Source organism: Bos indicus x Bos taurus, chromosome 3, assembly GCF_003369695.1.
Source record: "Bos indicus x Bos taurus breed Angus x Brahman F1 hybrid chromosome 3, Bos_hybrid_MaternalHap_v2.0, whole genome shotgun sequence".
Lineage (NCBI taxonomy): Eukaryota > Metazoa > Chordata > Mammalia > Artiodactyla > Bovidae > Bos > Bos indicus x Bos taurus.
In genome coordinates, this window is record NC_040078.1 from 50,206,179 (window position 1) to 50,232,110 (window position 25,932).

At 37.3% G+C, this 25,932-nt stretch overlaps 1 protein-coding gene across 1 annotated transcript in view; it reads right to left on the reverse strand.

Annotated features, from left to right (window-relative positions):
• FNBP1L (formin binding protein 1 like) overlaps positions 1-18,233 on the reverse strand; it is a 138,775-nt gene extending 120,542 nt beyond the window's left edge. The window contains exon 1 of the mRNA XM_027536468.1: positions 18,192-18,233. Coding sequence (XP_027392269.1) covers positions 18,192-18,218 — 27 coding nt within the window. The 5' untranslated portion in view covers positions 18,219-18,233. The remainder of the gene's footprint in view (positions 1-18,191) is intronic.
• Positions 18,234-25,932: the final 7,699 nt, after the last annotated feature.

A 25,932-nucleotide genomic window follows, 5' to 3' on the forward strand; every position in this document is an offset into this window, starting at 1 on the left:
AAACTCCTCCCCTATTATAGGGCCTGCTCAGGTGTCCCAGTCTCTTTCGCTTTAATCTTTGTTCCTGCCTAGCTGTACTTCCTCCTGGGTTTGAGGTAAATATCCTGAGCCTTCCTGACTGTCCAGCCACCACTCTTGCTAAATTGTTTGCCGCAGTTCTCTGAGTCCAGCTGGAGCATACAAATACCCTCTTCCAAGTGGGTTATGGCCAATATTTAAATGCTGAAGTGTGCTATGCAGTGAAAAGGCTGTTAAGCATTGACTAAACACTTTTCTCTTTCCAACATTTTTCTATTTATATCACCTAACACTGCTATCCACCTCTCCTCTCCCTTAAAAAAATGGTGTGCTTTCCCTTCAAAAGTAAAATAATCTACCGTTCACAATAGAGATTATCCTCAACCATACTGTTTACACACTTCCCCAACTGTACATAAAGTCTTATTTCCTAAATGAGCGTTTTTCTTCTTCCAAAATTTCTGAACAGAACTCCACACTTAGAACAATTAATTTCTCTTCAAAAAGTTAGGTTTGGGACCATCAAATTCAGAAAAAAATTTTGTTAGTCTACATTATCATAAAATACTATAGGAACATTTTGGCTAACAAACACCCAGAGGTGTTTTACACACACATATATAATCACACACAAATATATATTAGCAGCATGGCAGCTTACAAGGCTGTTGATCTTTGTCATAATCAAAATACATTGGGTACTAAATTATTTTTGTATACAAGATTTACTCTTTATGGACCCATGACCAGATAATTTGCAAGCAGTTCAAACACATCATTTTATCTCTAAAAAAGGTAAAACATAACTTTTATCATCTTGAAAGCAAAGTCTCTTTCGTATAAGAGCAATCTATTATTAATATATTCCAGATATTACCCCCAAATCATGTTTTGCATCATTAAGTGATAAAATTCTGTCAGACCAATTATATCTTTTTGCTGCTTGACCTACTTTGGGAATTCATCACCAGATAGTTTCTGTAAAACAGAAACTACATATTTTTTGAGGTAATCAACACTAAGAAGGAATCGAGGGAATAATATTCTAAATTTCTCTATATATTTTTACAGTGGAGCCAATCTACTGGTTAAACTTGAAGGGGCTCAAATTACACAAGCTTATTAGCAATTTAAAAAATTATTATACTGTCTTCCTATTTATTATGAAAAGTAACTGTCATTTAATGCATTGTATCCTCGGGCATATATTTGAACTCTACTCCATGATAAGTCATTGAACTGTTGCATTTTCTTTTGCATATTTTTATCATGTATTAATTAAAATGTAAGTCCCTTTTATAATTCTTTATGTTATAAACATTTTGCTAATGCTCTTTCAGTTTCAAATTTTCCAGGTATAAAAGGCATACAGATGGCTAACAGGTACATGAAAAGGTGCTCAACATCATTAATCATCAGAGAAATGCAAATTAAAACCACAGTGAAATATCATTTCACATCTGTCAGAATGGCTATCATCAAAAAGAACACAAATAAATGTTTATGAGGATGTGAAGAAAGGGGACCCCTCACACACTGTTAGTGGGAATGTAAATTGCTGCAGCCACTGTGGCAAACAGTGTGAAAGTTTGTCAAAAAAACTAAAAATAGAACTACCATATGACCCAACAACTTCACTCCTGGGTAAATAATCCAAAAAAAAACAAACCCCACAAATTTGAAAAGACACATGCACCCCAAGGTTCTTAGCAGATATATATATAGATAGATAGATAGATACAGATATATATGGCGGGGGTGGGGGGGGGCTTCCTTGGTGGCTCAGCAGTAAAGAATCCTTCTGCCAATGCGGGAGACACGAGTTCAACCCCTGGGTCAGGAAGATCCCCTGGAGGAGGGCATGACAGGCCACTCCAGCATTCTTGCCTGGAAAATCCCATGGACACAGCATTCTTGCCTGGAAAATCCCATGGACAGAGAAGCCTGGCAGACTTCAGTCCGCGGCGTCGCAGAGAGTCAAGATGCGACTCAAGTGACTGAGCACATACACACAAAAATATATGTGTGTGTATCACAATACACATTCCAATCCCAAAGAAAGGCAATGCCAAAGAATGCTCAAACTACCGCACAATTGTACTCATCTCACACGCTAGTAAAGTAATGCTCAAAATTCTCCAAGCCAGGCTTCAGCAATATGTGAACCGTGAACTTCCTGATGTTCAAGCTGGTTTTAGAAAAGGCAGAGGAACCAGAGATCAAATTGCCAACATTCACTGGATCATGGAAAAAGCAAGAGAGTTCCAGAAAAACATCTATTTCTGCTTTATTGACTATGCCAAAGCCTTTGACTGTGTGGATCACAATAAACTGTGGAAAATTCTGAAAGAGATGGGAATACCAAACCACCTGACCTGCCTCTTGAGAAACCTATATGCAGGTCAGGAAGCAACAGTTAGAATTGGACATGGAACAACAGACTGGTTCCAAATAGGAAAAGGAGTATGTCAAGGCTGTTTATTGTCACCCTGTTTATTTAACTTATATGCAGAGTGCATCATGAGAAACGCTGGACTGGAAGAAACACAAGCTGGAATCAAGATTGTTGGGAGAAATCTCAATAACCTCAGATATGCAGATGACACCACCCTTATGTCAGAAAGTGAAGAGGAACTCAAAAGCCTCTTGATGAAAGTGAAAGTGGAGAGGGAAAAAGTTGGCTTAAAGCTCAACATTCAGAAAACGAAGATCACGGCATCTGGTCCCATCACTTCATGGGAAATAGATGGGGAAACAGTGGAAACAGTGTCAGACTTTTTTTTTTCTGGGCTCCAAAATCACTGCAGATGGTGATTGCAGCCATGAAATTAAAAGACACTTACTCCTTGGAAGGAAAGTTATGACCAACCTAGATAGCATGTTCAAAAGCAGAGACATTACTTTGCCAACAAAGGTTCGTCTAGTCAAGGCTATGGTTTTTCCTGTGGTCATGTATGGATGTGAGAGTTGGACTGTGAAGAAGGCTGAGCGCCAAAGAATTAATGCTTTTGAACTGTGGTGTTGGAGAAGACTCTTGAGAGTCCCTCGGACTGCAAGGAGATCCAACCAGTCCATTCTGAAGGAGATCAGCCCTGGGATTTCTTTGGAAGGAATGATGCTGAAGCTGAAACTCCAGTACTTTGGCCACCTCATGCGAAGAGATGACTCATTGGAAAAGACTCTGATGCTGGGAGGAATTGGAGGCAGGAGGAGAAGGGGACAACAGAGGATGAGATGGCTGGATGGCATCACTGACTCGATGGACGTGAGTTTGAGTGAACTCCGGGAGTTGGTGATGGACAGGGAGGCTTGGCGTGCTTCGATTCATGGGGTCGCAGAGTCGGACACGACTGAATGACTGAACTGAAAGCTTATATAATATCATGCATCAACTATACCTCAATTAAAAAATTCCCAACATGAATTTCCTTATTAAGTCAGATTGTGCAACACAGTTATTCACTGCTACATTCTGAAATATACAACAATTTACTAGTCCAAATATATCAACCTCCAAACATAAATCAATCACTTGTCAAAATTAAATTTTTGCAAAAGTTTATTCCATGTATTGATGTAAAGTTAGTAAAAGTCTTATAAACTTTTTTGAAAAAAGTTGCCAAAGATAAAATTAAACTTTAGATCAATTTAATATTTGGAGCATAGAAAAGTTTTCAATGCATGCATGCATGAATGTCCAATCCATAAACGATTACAAATCATACAGAGGCTCCACCACTGAAAGCAAACAATCTCTAGCATTGTTGTTGTTCAGTTGCTCAGTCATGTCTGACTCTGCAACCCCATGGACTGCAGCACGCCCCACTTCCCTGTCCATCACCATCTCCCAGAGCTTACTCAAACTCATGTCAATTGAGGCAGTGATATCATCCAACCATCTCATCCTCTTGTCATCCCCTTTGCCTCCTGCCTTCAATCTTTCCCAGCATCAGGGTCTTTCCAACGAGTCAGTTCTTTGCTCAGGTGGCCAAAGTACTGGAGCTTCAGCAACAGTTCTTCCAATGAATATTCAGGATTGATTTCCTTTAGGATTGGATGGTTTGATCTCCTCGCAGTCCAAAAGACTCTCAAGAGTCTTCTTCAACACCACAGTTCAAGAGCATCAATTCTTTGGCACTCAGACTTCTTTATGGTCCAACTCTCACATCCATATATGGATATATATCTCTAGTGTGAACAGTAGCAATTCCTTTCTTGCCATTCAAATATCATAAGACTATGTCTTAAAACTAAAAATATAGAGGCACTGTCCAGAAATAGAATTCTTACCTACATAGGATGGCCAGAACAATCAAGCTAAAACTACCATTAGGAAGAATATCAAAGCAATGTACTTGACACCTGTGTTTTAATGCTTCAAATGTAGCAGCACACCAGAAATGCAATCATACTAGAACACTGATTCACACAGCCAAATGAATAATGGTACTGGCTAGTTAACAGTAATCACTACTTTTCTACACTAACAGTTTTCCTAAACAAAAATTGGAAGAAATTCAAATGTCAAGAGCATAGTTTAAGATGAAGAGAAAGAAAGAAAACCACCAATTATTTTGTCTTTGGGTATTCTGCTCTCCATTATTGAATCCAGTTAAATCATTTTATATAACTGCTTTAATGAAATTTGGCAAAAAGTAAAAGAAATTTCTACATAAATCATATGGAATGGATTTGCTTAAAGAGGTAACTCATTTCCAGTTTTCTATGGTAACTATTTCTTTCTTACTGGTCATTAGAGAACTGTGTAACTCTGCGTGCTACAGTCCCTGGGGTCTCAGAGTTAGATACCACTAAACGACTGAACAAAAAGCATTTAGGTATTCATTTCAGTTAAATTCTCCTTACAGTTGGGAGACCTGATAGAACAAAAGTAACAGATTTCTTCAGGTGTTTATTAAACCTTTGCAAGCCCATTCAAAATTTCCACTAATTAAATGTTTAAAGTATTCCCTTTTTGCTGTTGTAGTAGGATTCTTTTGGGAGGGGGCCGGTCGACAAAATTTCAAGATATACACATCAGTTAACAAAAAGAACACTTAGTTCTCTATTTTCTTTTTATAAAATCCAATCAGATGTATCATATGCACTAATAGAAATAAAACCAGCTTTTATATGCTCATAAGGGACACTTGTTAAGTTCTCAGGAATTTTGCAAACAGGTTGTTTAAAATGTTAGATTAGCATCTGTCATGGTGAGAGTGTTCATGCCACAGAAATTGGCAAATATTATAAATCAGGGTTTTTTTTTTCCCTTGGAGAACTAATTACTAAACCTCAGCACACCACTGTTTAACCCAATGCGTATTATCAGTGAAGGAAATGAAAATAAAGTATTAGCTACTAAGTGGAATAATAAATTTTAATTTTATTGAGTCCAATTCAAATGTATTTGGAATACACAGGATATAACCAGATCATAATTTTTTCTTCATTTCCTATGTAACAGAATCATACCCACTATGGTAACCCTTGTTTCTGTTGTTGCATATTAGGATTCTAAAATTTGTAAGTCTTTTTCATTTGATATTTATTATTATTATGTTATTGATACATTTTAGAAGTTATAACTCACAATTTTTCATCTTCCTTTTCAGGATTTTATACTACTTATGCTTCAGTTCAGTTCAGTTCAGTTAAGTCGTTCAGTCGTGTCTGACTCTTTGTGACCCCATGAATTTCAGCACGCCAGGCCTCCCTGTCCATCACCAACTCCTGGAGTTCACTCAGACTCAGGTCCATCGAGTCGGCAATGCCATCCAGCCATCTCATCCTCTGTCGTCCCCTTCTCCTCCTGCCCCCAATCCCTCCCAGCATCAGAGTCTTTTCCAATGAGTCAACTCTTCACATGAGGTGGCCAAAGTACTGGAGTTTCAGCTTTAGCATCAGTCCTTCCAAAGAACACCCAGGACTGATCTCCTTTAGTATGGACTGGCTGGATCTTCTTGCAGTCCGAGGGACTCTCAAGAGTCTTCTCCAACACCACAGTTCAAAAGCATCAATTCTTCGGCATTTAGCTTTCTTCATAGTCCAACTCTCACATCCATATATGACCACAGGAAAAACCATAGCCTTGACTAGTCGAACCTTTGTTGGCAAAGTAATGTCTCTGCTTTTCAATATGCTATCTAGGTTGGTCATAACTTTCCTTCCAAGGAGTAAGTGTCTTTTAATTTCATGGCTGCAATCACCATCTGCAGTGATTTTGGAGCCCAGAAAAATAAAATCTGACACTGTTTCCACTGTTTCCCCATCTATTTCCCATGAAGTGATGGGACCGGATGCCATGATCTTCGTTTTCTGAATCTTGAGCTTTAAGCCAACTTTTTCACTCTTCTCTTTCACTTTCATCAAGAGCCTTTTTAGTTCCTCTTCACTTTCTGCCATAAGGGTGGTGTCATCTGCATATCTGACATTATTGATATTTCTCCCAACAATCTTGATTCCAGCTTGTGCTTCTTCCAGCCCAGCATTTCTCATGATGTACTCTGCATATAAGTTAAATAAGCAGGGTGACAATATACAGCCTTGACATACTCCTTTTCCTATTTGGAACCAGTCTGTTGTTCCATGTCCAGTTCTAACTGTTGCTTCCTGACCTGTATTTAGGTTTCTCAAGAGGCAGGTCAGGTGGTTTGGTATTCCCATCTCTTTCAGAATTTTCCACAGTTTATTGTGATCCACACAGTCAAAGGCTTTGGCATAGTCAATAAAGCAGAAATAGATGTTTTTGTGGAACCCTCTTGCTTTTTCCATGATCCAGTGGATGTTGGCAATTTGATCTCTGGTTCCCCTGCCTTTTCTAAAAACACCTGGAGTAACAGGCAAATTTGGCCTTGGAATATGGAATGAAGCAGGGCAAAGGCTAATAGAGTTTTCCCAAGAGAACACACTGGTCATAGCAAACACCCTCTTCCAAAAACACAAGTCACCAGATGGTCAACACTGAAATCAGATTGATTATATTCTTTGCAGCCAAAGATGGAGAAGCTCTATACAGTCAGCAAAAACGAGACCGGAAGCTGACTGTGTCTCAGATCATGAACTCCTTATTGCCAAATTCAGACTTAAACTGAAGAAAGAAGGGAAAACCACTAGACCATTCAGGTATGACCTAAATCAAATCCCTTATGATTATACAGTGGAAGTGAGAAATAGATTTAAGGGACTAGATCTGATAGAGTGCCTGATGAACTATGGATGGAGGTTTGTGACATTGTACAGGAGACAGGTATCAAGACCATCCCCATGGAAAAGAAATGCAAAAAAGCAAAATGGCTGTCTGGGGAGGTCTTACAAATAGCTATAAAGGAAGAGAAGCAAAAAGCAATGGAGAAAAGGAAAGATATAAGCATCTGAATGCAGAGTTCCAAAGAATAGCAAGAAGAGATAAGAAAGCCTTCCTCAGCGATCAGTGCAGAGAAATAGAGGAAAACAACAGAATGGGAAAGACTAGAGATCTCTTCAAGAAAATTAGAGATACCAAGGGAACATTTCATACAAAGATGGGCTCAATAAAGGACAGAAATGGTATGGACCTAACAGAAGCAGAAGATATTAAGAAGAGATGGCAAGAATACACGGACAAATACTCTAACACAGAACACAGAAGAACTGTACAAAAATGATCTTCACGACCAAGATAATCACGATGGTGTGATCACTCACCTAGAGCCAGACATCCTGGACTGTGAAGTCACGTGGGCCTTAGAAAGCATCACTATAAACAAAGCTAGTGGAGATGATGGAATTCCAGTTGAATCCAAATCCTGAAAGATGATGCTGTGAAAGTGCTACACTCAATATGCCAGCAAATTTGGAAAACTCAGCAGCGGCCACAGGGCTGGAAAAGGTCAGTTTTTATTCCAATCCCAAAGAAAGGCAATGCCAAAGAATGCTCAAACTTATGCTTAATCAAATAATATTAAGCACTGACTTAATATTACTTCTTTTCATAATAAAGATTATTTAATTAATCAATAAAAGTTACTTCTCAGTAGACTAACAGTAGTAATCATTTCAGGATGTATACAAATGCAAATCATTAGGCTGTATACCTGAAACTAACGTTGTCAGTTACACTTTAAAAAAACACCTTTAGGCTGGTTCTCTTCCTCCTTGTCCAAACCCAATTAGCTAAGATTTTAATGCTTATTTTAAATACCAAAATATCTCAGACTTTAGATATTTTAAATTCTTTGAAAGAAAAATGATCTACTATATATAAACTCTAGAATTTTTTAATTTTAGTGACCACTTTGTTGGTCACTATAATTATAATACAGTTTTATAATATATAAATTTATATATTATAAATTTATCATAGTTTTATAATATATAAATTTATATATTATAAATTTATAATACAGTTTTATCTCATTAGAAAAAACAACAAGTTAAAGCCACATATTTCAAAATAAGCCAACAGCAATCCAATTTCTGGTTAAATTCCGAGGATTGGCTTTAGCCTGAAGAGGCTGGTCCTATAGTTATAAGAGGTCATCTCTAATACAGAACAATCTACAGAGAATTAGTTGAAATAGCTACCAGTAGATCAAAATGTTCTGTAGAGCTGCCATATGTAGCAAAAATATAGGACTCCCCGTTAAATTTGTTTCAGATATTGCAATTATTACATGGGACACAGTTACAGTAAAAAAAAAATTATTTGTTGTCTATCTGAAATTCAAGGTTAACTGGACATCCTCTTTTTTATCTGGTGGCATTACTAAGTATGCAGGCTGATCCTAAACACCCTAGGTCAGGGACTCTCAACCAGATGAATTTGGACCATGGGTTTGAGGGAGTTGGTAAACACTTGAAATGGGACATAAAAAATTTTAAATAACTGCCTATAGCTTTTTCTGAGGAACAAAAGCATAGCTTTTTTCAGTGGCTCTTAATGAAGAATTTGTTTCAAAATCTCTTGGAGATTTTATTTAAAAATTTGTGCTTGACAAGGTTGAGAGCATCGGTAAGAGGATGCTATCATTTTTGTTTCAAGGGAGGAACTTTAAAAAATATGTATTTATATGCAGAGAATACCTCTGGAAAGACACACAAGAAACTGAAGGAGAGGGGAACTTGGAGACTCAGGTGAAAAGATGTTTTATTTTTCATTATTACTTTTTTGTACTATTTAATTTTACTGTTTTATCCACGTTATCTACCTAAAATTGCAAAAATAACAGTGCCAAGGCTTCACACTAGGCCTATTGTCAGAATTTCTAAATTTCCAGCAGTTGAGCCATAATGTTCGTCTGTGGTTCTTTTTTTAACTCCCCAATGTATTTTGATTATACATTGAAATCACATGTGTGCGCACGCGAACACACACACACACACACACACACACACACACACACACACACACACTATTTATCAGATCAGTCGCTCAGTCGTGTCCAACTCTTTGTGACCCCATAAATCGCAGCACGCCAGGCCTCCCTGTCCCTCACCAACTCCCAGAGTTCACTCAGACTCACGTCCATCGAGTTAGTGATGCCATCCAGCCATCTCATGCTCTGTCGTCCCCTTCTCTTCCTGCCCCCAATCCCTCCCAGCATCAGAGTCTTTTCCAATGAGTCAACTCTTCGCATGAGGTGGCCAAAGTACTGGAGTTTCATACTTTAGCATCATTGCTTCCAACTATGGCATTTGCTAAAAACAACAAATGCAAATACACACACTCCACTCTCACACACATACCATCCCCTGTATTTCCCAGGAAAAACCCCCCAAAATGAATGACTCACTTTAGCTATGCTGAAGGGCACCTGTGTAGAACTGACAGGTGAGTCAAATCTGTCCACACTCTGGATGGTGAGACAGGAAACAGCTCAATATTTAAGACTCTGAATTAATGTTTTGGGCTACTAGAGTACATGGAGTAATTGAGGAGTTGCTTACCCCTCTGTTAAGTAACTTGCCTTTTCTTCAGTTCTAGTGGCTGTGGCCAGGATTAGCAAAATCTGCCATTCCTGAAACCCTTGCTAGTGTTCTGGAATCATAGGAATTCTCTATGTCAGGAACCTGCATCAGAAAACAGCCCACCTGTTCACAATTTATCTTGTTAAATACAAAGGGAGATCGACCTTGAAAATTCCGAGCACGAAATCCCTTTGACAAAGAAATAAAGCTTAATTTAGCTTGTTTGGGGGAGACTTACCTGACCTGGATCATTTCTTTCTTCAGTTCAGTTCAGTTCAGTTCAGTTGCTCAGTCGTGTCCGACTCTTTGTGACCCCATGAATCGCAGCACGCCAGGCCTCCGTGTCCATCACCAACTCCCGGAGTACACCCAGACTCACGTCCATCGAGTCAGTGATGCCATCCAGCCATCTCATCCTCTGGCATCCCCTTCTCCTCTTGCCCCCAATCCCTCCCAGCATCAGAGTCTTTTCCAATGAGTCAACTCTTCACATGAGGAGGCCAAAGTACTGGAGTTTCAGCTTTAGCATCATTCCTTCTAAAGAACACCCAGGACCGATCTCCTTTAGAATGGACTGGTTGGATCTCCTTGCAGTCCCAGGGACTCTCAAGAGTCTTCTCCAACACCACAGTTCAAAAGCATCAATTCTTCGGCACTCAACCTTCTTCACAGTCCAACTCTCACATCCATACATGACCACTGGAAAAACCATAGCCTTGACTAGACGGACCTTTGTTGGCAAAGAAATGTCTCTGCTTTTGAATACGCTATCTAGGTTGGTCATAACTTTCCTTCCAAGGAGTAAGCGTCTTTTAATTTCATGGCTGCAGTCACCATCTGCAGTGATTTTGGAGCCCCCCAAAATACAATCTCTCACTGTTTCCACTGTTTACCCATCTATTTCCCATGAAGTGATGGGACCAGATGCCATGATCTTCGTTTTCTGAATGTTGAGCTTTAAGCCAACTTTTTCCCTCTCCACTTTCACTTTCATCAAGAGGCTTTTGAGTTCCTCTTCACTTTCTGCCATAAGGTTGGTGTCATCTGCATATCTGAGGTTATTGAGATTTCTCCCAGCAATCTTGATTCCAGCTTGTGTTTCTTCCAGTCCACTGTTTCTCATGATGTACTCTGCATATAAGTTAAATAAACAGGGTGACAATATACAGCCTTGACATACTCCTTTTCCTATTTGGAACAAGTCTGTTGTTCCATATCCAGTTCTAACTGTTGCTTCCTGACCTACATACACATTTCTCAAGAGGCAGGTCAGGTGGTCTGGTATTCCCATCTCTTTCAGAATTTTCCACAGTTTATTGTGATCTACACAGTCAAAGGCTTTGGCATAGTCAATAAAGCAGAAATAGATGTTTTTCTGGAACTCTGTTACTTTTTCCATGATCCAGAGGATGTTGGCAATTTGATCTCTGGTTCCTCTGCTTTTTCTAAAACCAGCTTGAACATCAGGAAGTTCACGGTTCACATATTGCTGAAGCCTGGCTCGGAGAATTTTGAGCATTACTTTACTAGCGTGTGAGATGAGTACAATTGTGCGGTAGTTTGAGCATTCTTTGGCATTTCCTTTTTTGGGATTGGAATAAAAACTGACCTTTTCCAGTCCTGTGGCCACTGCTGAGTTTTCCAAATTTGCTGGCATATTGAGTGCAGCACTTTCACAGCATCATCTTTCAGGATTTGGAATAGCTCTACTGGAATTCCATCATCTCCACTAGCTTTGTTCATAGTGATGCTTTCTAAGGCCCACTTGACTTCACATTTCAGGATGTCTGGCTCTAGGTCAGTGATCACACCATCGTGATTATCTGGATCGTGAAGATCTTTTTTGTACAGTTCTTCTGTGTATTCTCACCATCTCTTCTTAATATCTTCTGCTTCTGTTAGGTCCATACCATTTCTGTCCTTTATCGAGCCCGTCTTTGCATAAAATGTTCCTTTGGTATCTCTGATTTTCTTGAAGAGCTCTCTAGTCTTTCCCATTCTGTTGTTTTCCTCTATTTCTTTGCATTGATCTCTGAAGAAGGCTTTCTTACCTCTTCTTGCTATTCTTTGGAACTCTGCATTCAGATGTTTATATCTTTCCTTTTCTCCTTTGCTTTTTGCTTCTCTTCTTTTCACAGCTATTTGTAAGGCCTCCCCAGACAGCCATTTTGCTTTTTTGCATTTCTTTTCCATGGGGATGGTCTTGATACCTATCTCCTGTACAATGTCACGAACCTCATTCCATAGTTCATCAGGCCTTGGCCCTTAAATCTATTTCTCACTTCCACTGTATAATCATAAGGGATTTGATTTAGGTCATACCTGAATGGTCTAGTGGTTTTCCCTACTTTCTTCAATTTAAGTCTGAATTTGGCAATAAGGAGTTCATGATCTGAGACACAGTCAGCTCCTGGTCTTGTTTTTGCTGACTGTACAGAGCTTCTCCATCTTTGGCTGCAAAGAATATAATCAATCTGATTTCGGTGTTGACCATCTGGTGATGTCCATGTATAGAGTCTTCTCTTGTGTTGTTGGAAGAGGGTGTTTGTTATGACCAGTGCATTTTCTTGGCAAAACTCTATTAGTCTTTTCCCTGCTTACTCTGGAAATCATAAACAGAATTTGTACTGTTATCCAAGGTTGATATGATGTAACCACTGAAAATTAATATGATAACCAACCACTGTGAAGAGTAAATGGTCCTGTTTTCTCACTATGTAAGCTACTTTATGATAACATACCCCTGAGCCTCATTCCATGTTTTGGTTTGAGCGCTCCCAGTTTGCAGGCTGTTCTTTTTGGTATGTGCACAATAACCTTTTACTCATTACTACTTCAGTGATTCCTGGGTTTTCCTTTGGTTATTTCTCAACCTTTGACAACCTCCTACCCACTACACAGCAGATGTTCTTTAATATTGAAGGAACAACTTCAGTTTTCAGGATTAAATCTGCAAAGAGAAAACTGCCCCCAGGTGAGTGTGCTGGAGCACTACTTGGGTCATTCTTCTGAAACCAGCCTTAAAAAATGGTGTCTCTTCTTTACCCCTGCTCTCTCTCCATTTCAGCAAAATTAGCAAACACAAATGCTGAGGAAAAAAAATAATTTTTATTCCCTTTTCTTAGCGTTCTATTTCTGGTCCACTATGCCCAGTGGAAAGGAATGCCATAAATTACATGACTGTACCACAATGTATGCAATGCATTTGACTCATTTACAAAAACAACTCTGGACCTTATTATGAACCTGTGCCTTAGAAAATAGTGTCTGGTATTCTTCTATTGACGGTAGTCCTGGGCATTCTTACAAATTCTCCTTCAGCTTTCATATTTAATTTTCTGAGGTCATTATGGGTAGCATTTCCTTTATTCTTTGGAAGATAGTGATCCACATTTTCCCATGATGGATCCTAAATATTTTGTTGGTTAAAGACACAGGAAGGATAGTCACACTAAAACCCTTAAGTTCACATTTTTAAGAAAAAAAAATTTACAGAACTGTGAATTTTGTACTTTCTCTAGAATGATAATATTCAAGAAACTGCATGATATATATGGCCTCTAACTACCCCTCTGCCCATCTCCTTCTTTCCTTGGCCCTTGTTCCTAAACTCCAGCCATCCCAGCTGTGGGTAGTTGCACAACTGCCTGGGTACCCTATCAAGGCTCTGTGCGTGTGTCCCTCTCCATCTGGTTAACTCTTACAAGATCTAAAGTGCAAAATCTCACGTGTGATGACCCTGAGAAGTCTTCTGTGAATCTCCCTTGCCCTCTTCTTTTACTCTCCTGACGTTGAACTTGATGCTTCTTTGTATGTTCTTACTGTCCTCTAAGCAGATTACAACTCAGTGTTCTAACGTATCTGTCTTCTTTGAGGACAGATTTATTCTCGGCACAGAATAGGTACTCAATTAACATTAATAAATGGATATGAAAGGTTCCAGATAATAATGGATTAAATAATAAGATTAAGTTAAATAATGGATTAAATTAAACGAGAATCCATCATTATTTAAAGAATAAGCTTTAAAGTTGCCTGTAGATATAGGTAAGTCATATTTCCAGCATTGATTTTTAGATTATTTTATGTCAAATACCTGTTATCTCATTCTTAGTTTGCTTTCAAATTATCAATAAACTGGAATTAAAATATCATTTAAAAGAAATCTTAAAGTGAAAGTTATTTATGAAATAATAACTTTTCTTTTCTGTACAGGAAAAGAACTGGTAAGAGCTAATTATTTTAAATTTGTGAAATTCACAGAAATGTTTGTAGATTTTTAAAAAATAAATAAATTCCCTCAAACTTGAAAGTTTTTTTAAATGGCATGTGAAAATGACATCAGTTTGTTACCATTTTAAAACCTGTTCAGAAATCCAGATTAAAAGAAAGTGTTTAAAAATTAATCAAAAGAATTCAGAAAGACCATGAAAGCAACAATGACTTCCACATTCCTGGCAAAAGTTCAGCAGAGGTGAGTTAAGTGCTTATTAACCATGAAGAAAACAAACAAACAAACAAAAAAATGAAGCAACCTTAAGGTTGATTATTTTTAAGTGTAGAGAAAGTCAATTCAACTATGACTCCCAAATTTCTAATCTAAACATGTTATCTTTTCCATTGCTGCTTTTCTAAGGAAGTATATTTGCAGATATATATTTTAATATATTTAAGTACAAGAGATGATTTGGCAAGGCTTAAATAGAAAGACAGCCAGATAAGGCCATCTATGAAAATTTATAATCATAAATTTCAAGAAATAGTAAATGAGTTAATCTACATTAAAGAATAAAAGAGTCCAAAAGACTGTTCTATACATCTGTGTCTCTTTTGCTGTCTCGTATACAGAGTTATTATTACCATCTTTCTAAATTCCATATATATGTGTTAGTATACTGTATTGGTGTTTTTCTTTCTGGCTTACTTCACTCTGTATAATGACAGTCTTTTGGACTCTGTGGGAGAGGGAGAGGGTGGGATGATTTGGGAGAATGGCATTGAAATACATATAATATCATATATGGAATGAGTCGCCAGTCCAGGTTCGGTGCACAATACTGGATGCTTGGGGCTGGTGCACTGGGACAACCCAGAGGGATGGTATGGGGAGGGAGAAGCGAAGAGGGTTCAGGATGGGGAACACATGTATACCTGTGGCGGATTCATTTCGATATTTGGCAAAACCAATACAATACTGTAAAGTTTAAAAATAAAATAAAATTTAAAAAAAAGAATAAAAGATATAAAGTACAGAAATAATTTTAGAATATAATACCTCTTGTTTAAAACGACACAGTCTTGTTTTTTAAACATCTGGGGACAGAATTCATGGTTTGTTTTCTTCATTCTTTACCAAGCCTACTATGAAGAGGTAGGAGTGAAAACATTTGATTTTATATTATTTTTAATATATATTATTTACATTATTATGTTTGTTTTCTAACGGTTGAATCTGTTCATACTTCCCCAACTGCATGGTAACTAAAATCTTCGAAGATTTGTATCAGATCAGTTAACAAGAAAGTTTAATGCAAGCTTTGAGGTTGATTAATTGATTTTAAAGTGTCAACAGGTTCATCTCTAAGTCTATATAATCTGCTTCACTTTAAGAAAATTGTTTATCCTTTACTTTAAATTCCCCCAAGAAAGGAGAGTTTTAAACTCCCCAGAAAATGCAATACATTTTGGATAATGATGAAACTATACCGTGTTATAATCAAATGTGCTCAGGTTTTGTCAAAGTTGTACAACTGTCTACATATTAAAGGATTTTCATGACATTTTCCCCCAGAAAGCTCTACCAAATGATGAACTTTGTAAAAGATGAACATTATTTTACATAAATTTGATACAGCTTTAAAAAATCTGAACATAAAACATCCAAGTTAGCACTGCAGAGTAGAAAAGCTACAGCCTCTTTCACAAATGGTGCTGCATCACCTAAATAACCACATGGAAAAAAAAATAAATCTTACCCCTACTTCATATGATATACACAAAATCCAATTCCAGGTAGACTTTTGATCTGTGAAAATTAATACAATGAAACTTCTAGAACATACCATAGATCATCTTCATGACAGTATAGGTGGAAATTTTTTAAATAGGATACAAAAAGCACTAACCATAAAGGAAAAAAATGATAAATTACATTAAAATTTATCAAAAAGTTCTTCTAAGACAATGAAAAGCCTAGAATGAAGGAATATATTAGCAATATATATGCCCAACAAAAGACTCATATCTAGACTATGTAAGGAACTATAAAACAATAAAATAGACCACACAATAAAAAAATGGCAAAATACCTGAATCAGCACTTCACTTAAGAAAATATTCAAATAGTCTATAAATACATTAAAAAGTGTTTAATATTACTAGACACCAGAGACATGGATATTAAACCCCGCAATGAAAGATTGCTACATGTATATCAGAATGGTTAAAATTCAAAAGGTTGATAATACCAAATGTTGGTAAAAATGTGGAACAATGGGCTATCACATGCTATATGACCCAATAATTCTACTTCTAGATATCTACTCAAAATAATTCATTCATATGTGCAACAAAAGGCATCTACAAGTATGTACATAGCAGCAATTATTTCTAATAGCTAACCAGAAACAACCCAAATTTCCTTCAGTAATGGAATGGATAAATAGAAGTACATTAATATAATAAAATAAATTACCAAAAAAAAGAATGAAATACATCAACAAGTAACAAAAATATTGAATGAAAGAAGCCAGACACAAAGAATATATAATACACAGTTACATTTGTATATTTTCTCAAAGCAAGAAAAACTAAATATAATGTTAGAGGTCTAGATAATGTTTAACTCTGGAGAGAAGAGGGTAATGATTGGGAGGGAACTCAAGGGGGTCCTCTGAGATGCTGGTAGTGTTCTTTCACTTTATCTGGGTGATGCTTATATAAGTGTTTTCACTTTATAGTGATACTTCCAATTGGCAGCACTTAACTTTGTGCATTTTGTGTATATGATACTTCAGTTTTTAGAAAGCTTCTTTCTTTAAAAAAAAAGAACTTATCTCTTATGGGTGCTGATTTGCCTTGTCAAATAACTCTGGTTTAAAAAAACGTTGGATTATTTAGAATCTTACAATTTTCACAAGACTTCTCAGAAACATGTCCACTGAATAATATAAATTATAAATCATTGGAGAAGGAAATGGCAACCCACTCCAGTGTTCTTGCCTGGAGAATCCCAGGGATGGGGGAGCCTGGTGGGCTGCAGTCTATGGGGTCGCACAGAGTCGGACACGACTGAAGCGACTTAGCAACAGCAGCAGCAGCAGCAGTACACGTTAAGGTGAAAGTGAAAGTCAATCAGTCGTGTCAGACTCTTTATGATCCCATGAACTGTATAGTCCATGGAATTCTCCAGGCCAGAATACTGGAGTGGGTAGCCTTTCCCTTCTCCAGGGGATGTTCCCAACCCAGGGATCGAACCCAGGTCTCCCGCGTTGCAGGCGGATTCTTTACCAGCTGAGCCACAAGGGAACAGTTTAATCATTGTCTTGATTTCGACTGCCACCTAATGGCAAGAATGCTGCACTACACAGAAGCGAACAATCAGGGAGCAAAAGAACGTTGGTCTTGGCTACAATTTGCAGGGCTGCTCTTCTGTACAATTTATCATCAGCAAATATTAGATAAACGTTTGCATTTGATGTAAATATTAAGTGTAGTATTAGTATATGTATATATCAGGACATGAGGTAAATATGACATTCATTTAGGAGTGTTGTCTGACATATAACAGAATTTTCCATTTCTTTGTGTAAGAAGTTAACACCCTATATAATTTTTACTCTTTCTCTTGGCCATACTTTAGAGTTCTTACATACTACAGCCCACTTAGTACAGCAAATATCAGGCAGCAACACAATATATGTGGTCTTTAGTATATTTATAGAGTTGTGCAATTTTTATCACTGTCAACTTTAGAACATTTTCATCACCCTAAAAAGAAACCCCATACCCATTAGCAGTCACTCTCCATTTTCTCCCTATCCCCTGCCCTCCCCCAACCAGTGCCTGACAACCACTAATCTACTTTCTGTCTCTCCAGACATACCTCTTCTGGCCATTTCAGATAAATAGACTCATATAATAAGTAGTCTCTTGAGACTGGCCAGCCAATTATATATTTTTTAATATCTTAAATAGGAAGAAAAGAATATTTTATATTTACCCACATTTTCACCATTTCCAGTGCTCTTCATTCCTTTAAGTAGTTTTAGGTTTTCATCTTGTTATCGGTCTCCTTCTCCTTGGGGGATTTATTTTAGTATTTCTTGCAGCACAATTTTGCAGGCATTAAATTCTTTCAGCTTTGTATATATAGCAAAGTATCTTGCCTTCCTTTTTGAAAGATATTTTCAATGAGTTTAGAAGGTGAGGTTGACAGGATTTTTTTTTCTTTTAGTGTTTCACATATAGTACTTCACCACATTCTACTTTGTATAATTTCCAACAAGAAATCTCTTAGGTTTTTCCATCTTTCTTCTTCTCTATGTAATATATCTGCTGCAGGCTGTTATCCAGGGCCTGCACTTGCATGAGGGGGGCTAATATCAGTTTAAGACCCTGCAGAGTCACAAACAAATGTGAGTCCTTGATATGAGTTTCCCCAACCTCTCCCCCACCTCTCATGGCCGTCTCGAATGCCCTTTAGATAAGACCTCTGAAAAAATTACGAGAACTCAGCTTCTTTTGGTTTGAATTGACCACTCTGTTCTAAGCCAGAAAGCCCAAAGCATTCCACCCACAGATCCTAAAACCAAGGCATGTGCCCCGGGCCCTATAGCCTTCCTTCCCCACCTTCACTTCGACTTCAACGTGTAGCTTCTCAAGGGGTGTCGTGTACTTTCTAGAGAAGTAATAAATCTATTTCAACTTCTCTGGTAGCCTGTTGCTGAACTGTGGCTCACCACAGCACACCTTCTGCTATGATTAGGAAATATTGATTTAACAAGGTCATAACAAGCATCCTTATAAGTGAAATAAGATGCAGGAGGGTTAAGAGTCAGAGAAGGAGATGTAAAGACAGCAGCAGAGCCGTCTGAAGATGGAAGGGAGCTATATTAATGAACGCATAAGCCACTTTTCCAGGCTCACAATCTAGAAAAATCAAGGAAACAGATTCTTCCCTAAATCTTCCTGCAAACACTTCAGTTTCAGCCCAGTGAGATCCATTTCAGACTCTGACTGTCAGAAATGCAAAATAAGTTGGCGTTACTTTAAGCCACAAAGTTTGCGGTAGTCTGTTACAGCATAAAAAGGATACACCTTTTTTCTCATACATTTTGTCTATTTTTGTTTGTTTAACATGACAGTGTGAATTCAGTCTCTTTACCACATCCTGGCATGAAGCAAAAGTCCCCCTCAGTTTTGTTTTTGTTTTGTTTTCATCCAAGCTAACAATTCCAATCGGGTAGAAACTGAGTATGTGTAAAAACTCTTCCTCAAAGGTCAGATAAACTGAAATGTGTTGAGGGACTTGTATATAAGGAAAAACCCTAAGGTAACAAAGAGAAGCCAAAAATATAAAACCAGAATAGAAAACTGAGCATGAAACTATCAGAATATTCAGCTTCACTGTGTATTAAAGCACACATATAACAAATAGAATTGTAATGTATAAAGCAAGCATGTAGTCAAAACATTCCTGACCCAGAAGTTTTTTTGTTACATCTGGGAGGGGGGGCGGTGCGGGGAAGTAAGCATTTTTGTTTTATCTACGGGATGACTTTAAAGAAGACAAACAGGAAGAATAATAATTAAAACATTTATATTGGTTACTGAGTTGAGGTTTTGTCTCCCTGGACCCATAATTTAGTTACACAAGTCAATCTTTTACCCATCTTGGGAGAAAGAACTACCTCCTCTCACCCTAAATAAGATAGGTAGAGTCAATACGTGAAAATATTCTGTTAGTTCGGAGTTTCCCTGTGGACAATTTTCTTTTCTGTTTTTTTTTTTTTTTTATTCTGGTAAAATAAACCTAAAAAATTTACCATCTTAACGATTTTAAGTGTACAGTTAAGTAGTATTAAATACATTGAGAAAATGAGGAATTGTCAAAAATACGTTGATAATGTTGTGAAACCAAGACAATCCGTTTCTATAACTCTTTCTATCCTGAAAGACTGAAATTCTGTATCCATTAAACAACTCCCGTTTCAATCTGCTTTCTGTCTCTACGATTTTCATTACTCCAAGTAACTTATGTAAGTGGGATTATATAGTATTTGTCTTTTTGTGATGGGCTTATTTCACTTAGCATAATGTCCTGACGGTACGAAGGAAGCTGAATATTGCATTGTATATATATATACACCATATTTTACCTTTCCCTTTATCTGTAGATTGGCACTTGGACTGCACCTATATTTTAGCTATTGTGAAAAATACTGCTATGACTGTGGGTATACAAATAGCTAATCATGACCCCTGCTTTTAGTTATTTTAGGTATATATCCAGAAGTGGAATTGCTGGATCATATGTTAATTCTATGTTTAGTTTCCTAAGGAACCACTGTAACTGTTTTCCACAGCAGTTGGACCATTTTACAAGCCATCAACAGTGATCAAATATTCTAATTCCTCCACATCCTCTCCTTGCTATTTTGTTTTTGTGATGATTGCCAGTCTAACGGTATGAAGTGGTATCTCAGTGTAGTTTTGATTTGCATTTCCATTATGATTCTTGATGTTAAATGTCTTCTCATGTGCTTATTGGCCTTTATGAAACACAAGCTGGAAACAAAGTTGCTGGGAGTAATATCGATAACCTCAGGTATGCAGATGACACCCACACTTATGGCAGAAAGCGAAGAACTAAAGAGCCTCTTGATGAAAGTGAAAGAGGAGAGTGAAAAAGTTGGCTTAAAACTCAACATTCAGAAAATGAAGATCATGGCATCCGGTCCCATCACTTCACGGCAAACAGATGGGGAAACAATGAAACAGTGAGAGACTTTATTTTCTTGGGCTCCAAAATCACTGCAGATGGTGACTGAAGCCATGAAATTAAAAGATGCATGCTCCTTGGAAGAAAAGCTATGACCAAGCTAGACAGCATATTAAAAAGCAGAGACATTACTTTGCCAACAAACGTCTGTCTAGTTAAAGCTATGGTTTTTCCAGTAGTCATGTATGAATGTGAGAGTTGGACTATAAAGAAAGCCGAGTGCCGAAGAATTGATGCTTTTGAACTGTGGTATTGGAGAAGACTCTTGAGAGTCCCTTGGACTGCAAAGAGATCAAACCAGTCAATCCTAAAGGAAATCAGTCCTGAATATTCATTGGAAGGACTGATGCTGAAGCTGAAACTCCAATACTTTGGCCACCTGATGCGAAGAACCGACTAGTTGGAAAAGACCCTGATGCTGGGAAAAACTGAAGGTGGGAGGAGAAGGGGACAACAGAGGATGAGATGGTTGGATGGCATCACCGACTCAATGGATATGAGTTTGGGTAAACTCTGGGAGTTGGTGATGGACAGGGAAGCCTGGTGTGCTGCAGTCCATGAGGTCACAAAGAGTTGGACATGACTGAGTGACTGAACTGAACTGAATATCTTCTTTGGAGAAATGTCTATTCAAGTCTTTTACCCGTTTTTTAGTGGAGATATATATATAAACATATATATATATTCTCTTCAGATTCTTTTCCATTAAAGTTTATTATAAGATATTGAATATAATTCCCGTGCCATACAGTAGGACCTCATTGTTTATTTTAGATACAGTCATTTGTATCTGTTAATCCCAAACTCCTAACTTATCCCTCCCCTTGTTTCCCCTTTGGTAACCATAAATTTGTTTTCTATGTCTGTGAATCTGTTTCTATTCTGTAAATAAGTTCATTTGTATCTTTTTTAGATTCCACATATAAGTGATGGCATATGATATTTGTCTTTGTCTGACTTACTTCACTTACTATGATAACATCTAGGTCCATCCATGTTGCTTCAGATGGCATTATTTCATTCTTGCATTCTTTTTATGGCTGAGTGATCTTCTACTGGGGCTTCCCAGGTGGCGTTAGTGGTGAAGAATCTTCTTGCTAGTGCAGGAGCCCCAGAAGATGGGGGTTTTATCCTTGAGTCAGGAAGATCCTGGAGTAGGAAATGGCCACCTGCTCCAGTATTCTTGCCTGGAAAATTCCATGGACAGAGGAGTCTGGTGGGCTACAGTCCATGGGGTCATAAAGAATCACACATGACTGAGTGACTGAGCATGCACACGGTGGGATATAAAGTTAATATACAAAAATCAGGTAAATTTCTGTATACTAACAACAATCTGAAGAGAAAATTAAGGAAACTGTTTCATTTACAATAGCATCAGTGAGAACAAAATACAAATTAACTTAGCAAGGAGTTTAAAGACTTGTATAATGGAAACTATAAATCATTGCTGAAAGAATTTAAAGATGATATACATAAATGAAAACACATCCCTTTTTAATGGACTGGAAGACTTAATGTTGTTAAGCTGTCAATACCACCCAAAGTGATCTACAGATTCAATGCAATCCCTACCAAAATCTCAACAACATTTTTGCAGAAACAGAAAACCTCTCCTAAAATTCATATGGAATGACAAGGGGACCAAAATAGCCAAAACAATCTTGAAAAAGAAGAACAAAAATGGATGACTCATATTTTCTGATTTTCAAGCTTATTACAAAGCTACAATAATCAAAACAGCGTAGTAACAGCATAAAGACATACATATAGACCAATGGAACAGAGAATCAAGAAATAAGCCCTCACGAATGTGGTCAAGTGTTTTGTTTTTGTTTTTTTTTTACAAGAGTGCCAATCCTAAAATTTACATGGAATCATAAAGGACCCAGAATTGCCAAAGTAATCCTGAGAAAAAAGAACAAAGCTGAAGATACAACCCTAACAGACTTCAGACAACACTACAAATCTATAGGGATCAAACCCATGTCTCTTGCATCTCCTGCATTGGCAGGCAGATGCTTTACCACTGTACCATCTGGAAAGCCCTTATATCCTGCTACTTTGCTGAATTTACTAGTTCTAACAGTATTTTTGGGGGGAATCTTTTGGGATTTCTACCTATAGATCATATCATCTTCAAAAGAGATCATTTTACTTCTTCCTTTCCAATTTGGATGCTTTTTACTTCTTCTTGCCTAATGACTCTGGCTAGAACATCCAATACTATGCACTTACCTAATTCTCTCTTTTCATACTAGGGAAACTAGGATCAAGAAAAGATAAGTGATTTCTTCAAGGTCTCATTACTAAATAGGAACAGACCCAAGATTAGAAAACTCTATGCTCCCTACTCCCAGCCTAGCATTCTTTCCATTACTGTACCAGCTCAACCAAGATTGGGTTTTCTGTATTCCAGACATGTGCATCCCAGTATTATTTTAATATGTATAGTGGAACTACCTACCATTCAAACGGCATGCAATTGCCACTGTCATAACTATTGTGTTGTTTAATCTGAAGACAACTATTAAACAGATCTACATGGCCTTTAATTTGAAATTTATATGTATTTATCATTTTTATTAACATTTTACCAGGAAAAATTCCACATGTATAGAAAAATGAAAAAAAACTTGAACACCCTCCATTACCTTCTCCCTAGAATAGACTTAATATTTGTCAACACTTTGTCATACTTTTTGTGTATTTTTTTCCTAAACCACTTAAAAATAAATTGCAGGTGCCATGACACTCTACCCCTAAAGAGTTTACTGCTAAATAGACATTTTACCCCTAAATAATTCAGCAAGCATGTTCTAGGAGAAAGGATATTTATATACATAACCTCCCTACCACACCAAAGAAAATTATTAAGAAATTTATGATATCATCTAATTTCTGATTCATACAATTTCCACAAGAGATGTCTTTAACGTTTGCTCTTTTAAAACAATGGCTCCTACTGAAGAGCTATCAAAAGAACCTATGGAGAAAGCAAAGCAGAGGTTATTACATACTGTGGTTAAAGGAAAAAAAAAAATCACCATTTCCAAGATCAAGTTTTAAGTGCATTTCAGAGGAGGGGGGGCAAAGACAGGATATATAGAAGGTTTGGGGAAGTCATGTTTAAGGTTGGTCTTTTGACTGTGGGAGTGCAAAGTTCATGAGTGGACAAGCGGACATTGTTCAGAGTGGACAAGTTCACGACATAATAGATTAAGATTGCTGGAGAGAACGAGGAGATGCTTTCCAAACAAATCTTGAAGACTAAACAGTTGTTTGATGCTATTTTAGATTTCAAGAAAAGTGCAAGGACAGTAGAGAGTCCTCTTATACTCAGTTGCAGTTTCCCTTAATATTACATCATTGGGCTCATTTGTCAAAACGAAGAATCCAACACTGGGACATGACTATTAACTGTACTACATGTTTTATTCAGATTTCATTAGCTTTTTTAAACAACATTTTTCTATTCCATCATCCTATCTAGAATACCACATTGCATTTAGCTGCCATTTCCTCTTGGTCTTCTCTAGTCTGTGAGTTTTTCAGATGTTCCTTGTTTTTAATGACCTTGGCAATTCTGGGGTCAGATATTTCTGCAGAATGTCTCTCAACTTATACTTGTCTGAGATATTTCTCATGATTAAACTAGGATTATGGGTTTTGGGGAAGAATGCCACAGAATTGAAACCCCTTTCTTATTATACCATATTAGGGTATACATGATATCTACATGACACCACCAGTAATGTTAACCTTAGTCACTTGGTTAAGATGGTACCTGCAGGTTTCTCCACTGTGAAGTTACCATTTTTCCCATTCTACACTCTGTTCTTTAGAAATCAGTCACTAAGTCCACCTTAGTTCCAAAGCAAGAGAGGTGGTTACTAAGGTCCACTTTAGGAGGGGGCAATATCTATATAACTTATGTGGAATTCTTCTGTAAGGAACGTTTTCTCCCCCATTTATTTCAATCATTTATCTATACCACCATGGCCTTGTGGACATGTGCTTTATACTTTGGGTTATAACCTAATACCACATTATTTTGTTGCTCAAATTGTTCCAGCTTTGGCCATTGAGAGTTCCTTCAGTTTGATGCTTGTGTCTCTTTGACATGCTCAATTATTATTAATTTTTTAGCACTTTCAGACTTCCTGGTACTACAAGATGCTGTAAGCTCATCTTGTGTTTCCCTGCCCCAATCAAGAATCAGCCATTTCTCCTAGGAGTCCTGATTCATTTTAGTAGAGAATGTGTGTTAGAGAATGGTATTTGCTTATTTAATTCCAAAAACATTTTGTATAGAGGTATAGGCAATTAACAATATTGTGATAATTTCTGGTGAACAGTGAAGGGACTCAGCCATACATATACAAGGATCCAGAGAACAGTACTTAGAAATGAAGTTGGGTGTTGGCAGTTCTTATTGCTACTGGTTCTTGCTCCTTTTGAAGGAAATATAAAATTTTTCATCATAAGTTAAAATAGTTGTAAAAGACATTTTCCATGGCATTTTAAATACTGCCTTTAAAAACAGACTGTGACTCTTCTCTTTTACATATGCAAAAAATGAAACTGAATAGTTTAATAATTTGATATCCACCATTATATCAAAAGACTGATTAGCTGTTTACCCAACCTACCTACCTACTCTCCTTCATAGGCACAAAGCACCTCTTGAAGTTAGACGTGGCCATGTAAACTGAATTCTGGACAACAGAATGTGAATGGAAGCGATTTATGTTGCTTCCCAGTCTGGTCTGTAACAGTTACCAATGCATGATCTGCAAGCTGCTCTCTTCCTCCCTCTTTCAGTTAGATGTTGAGTATCTAAGCACCTATCTCCCTACCAGCTATTAGACTTCTATACGAATCGGAAAGTTCTATTTCAGCCATTGAGATTAAAAAATTAATTTAAAAAATAAGGCAGATCAATTTTTTTAAAATGTGTATGT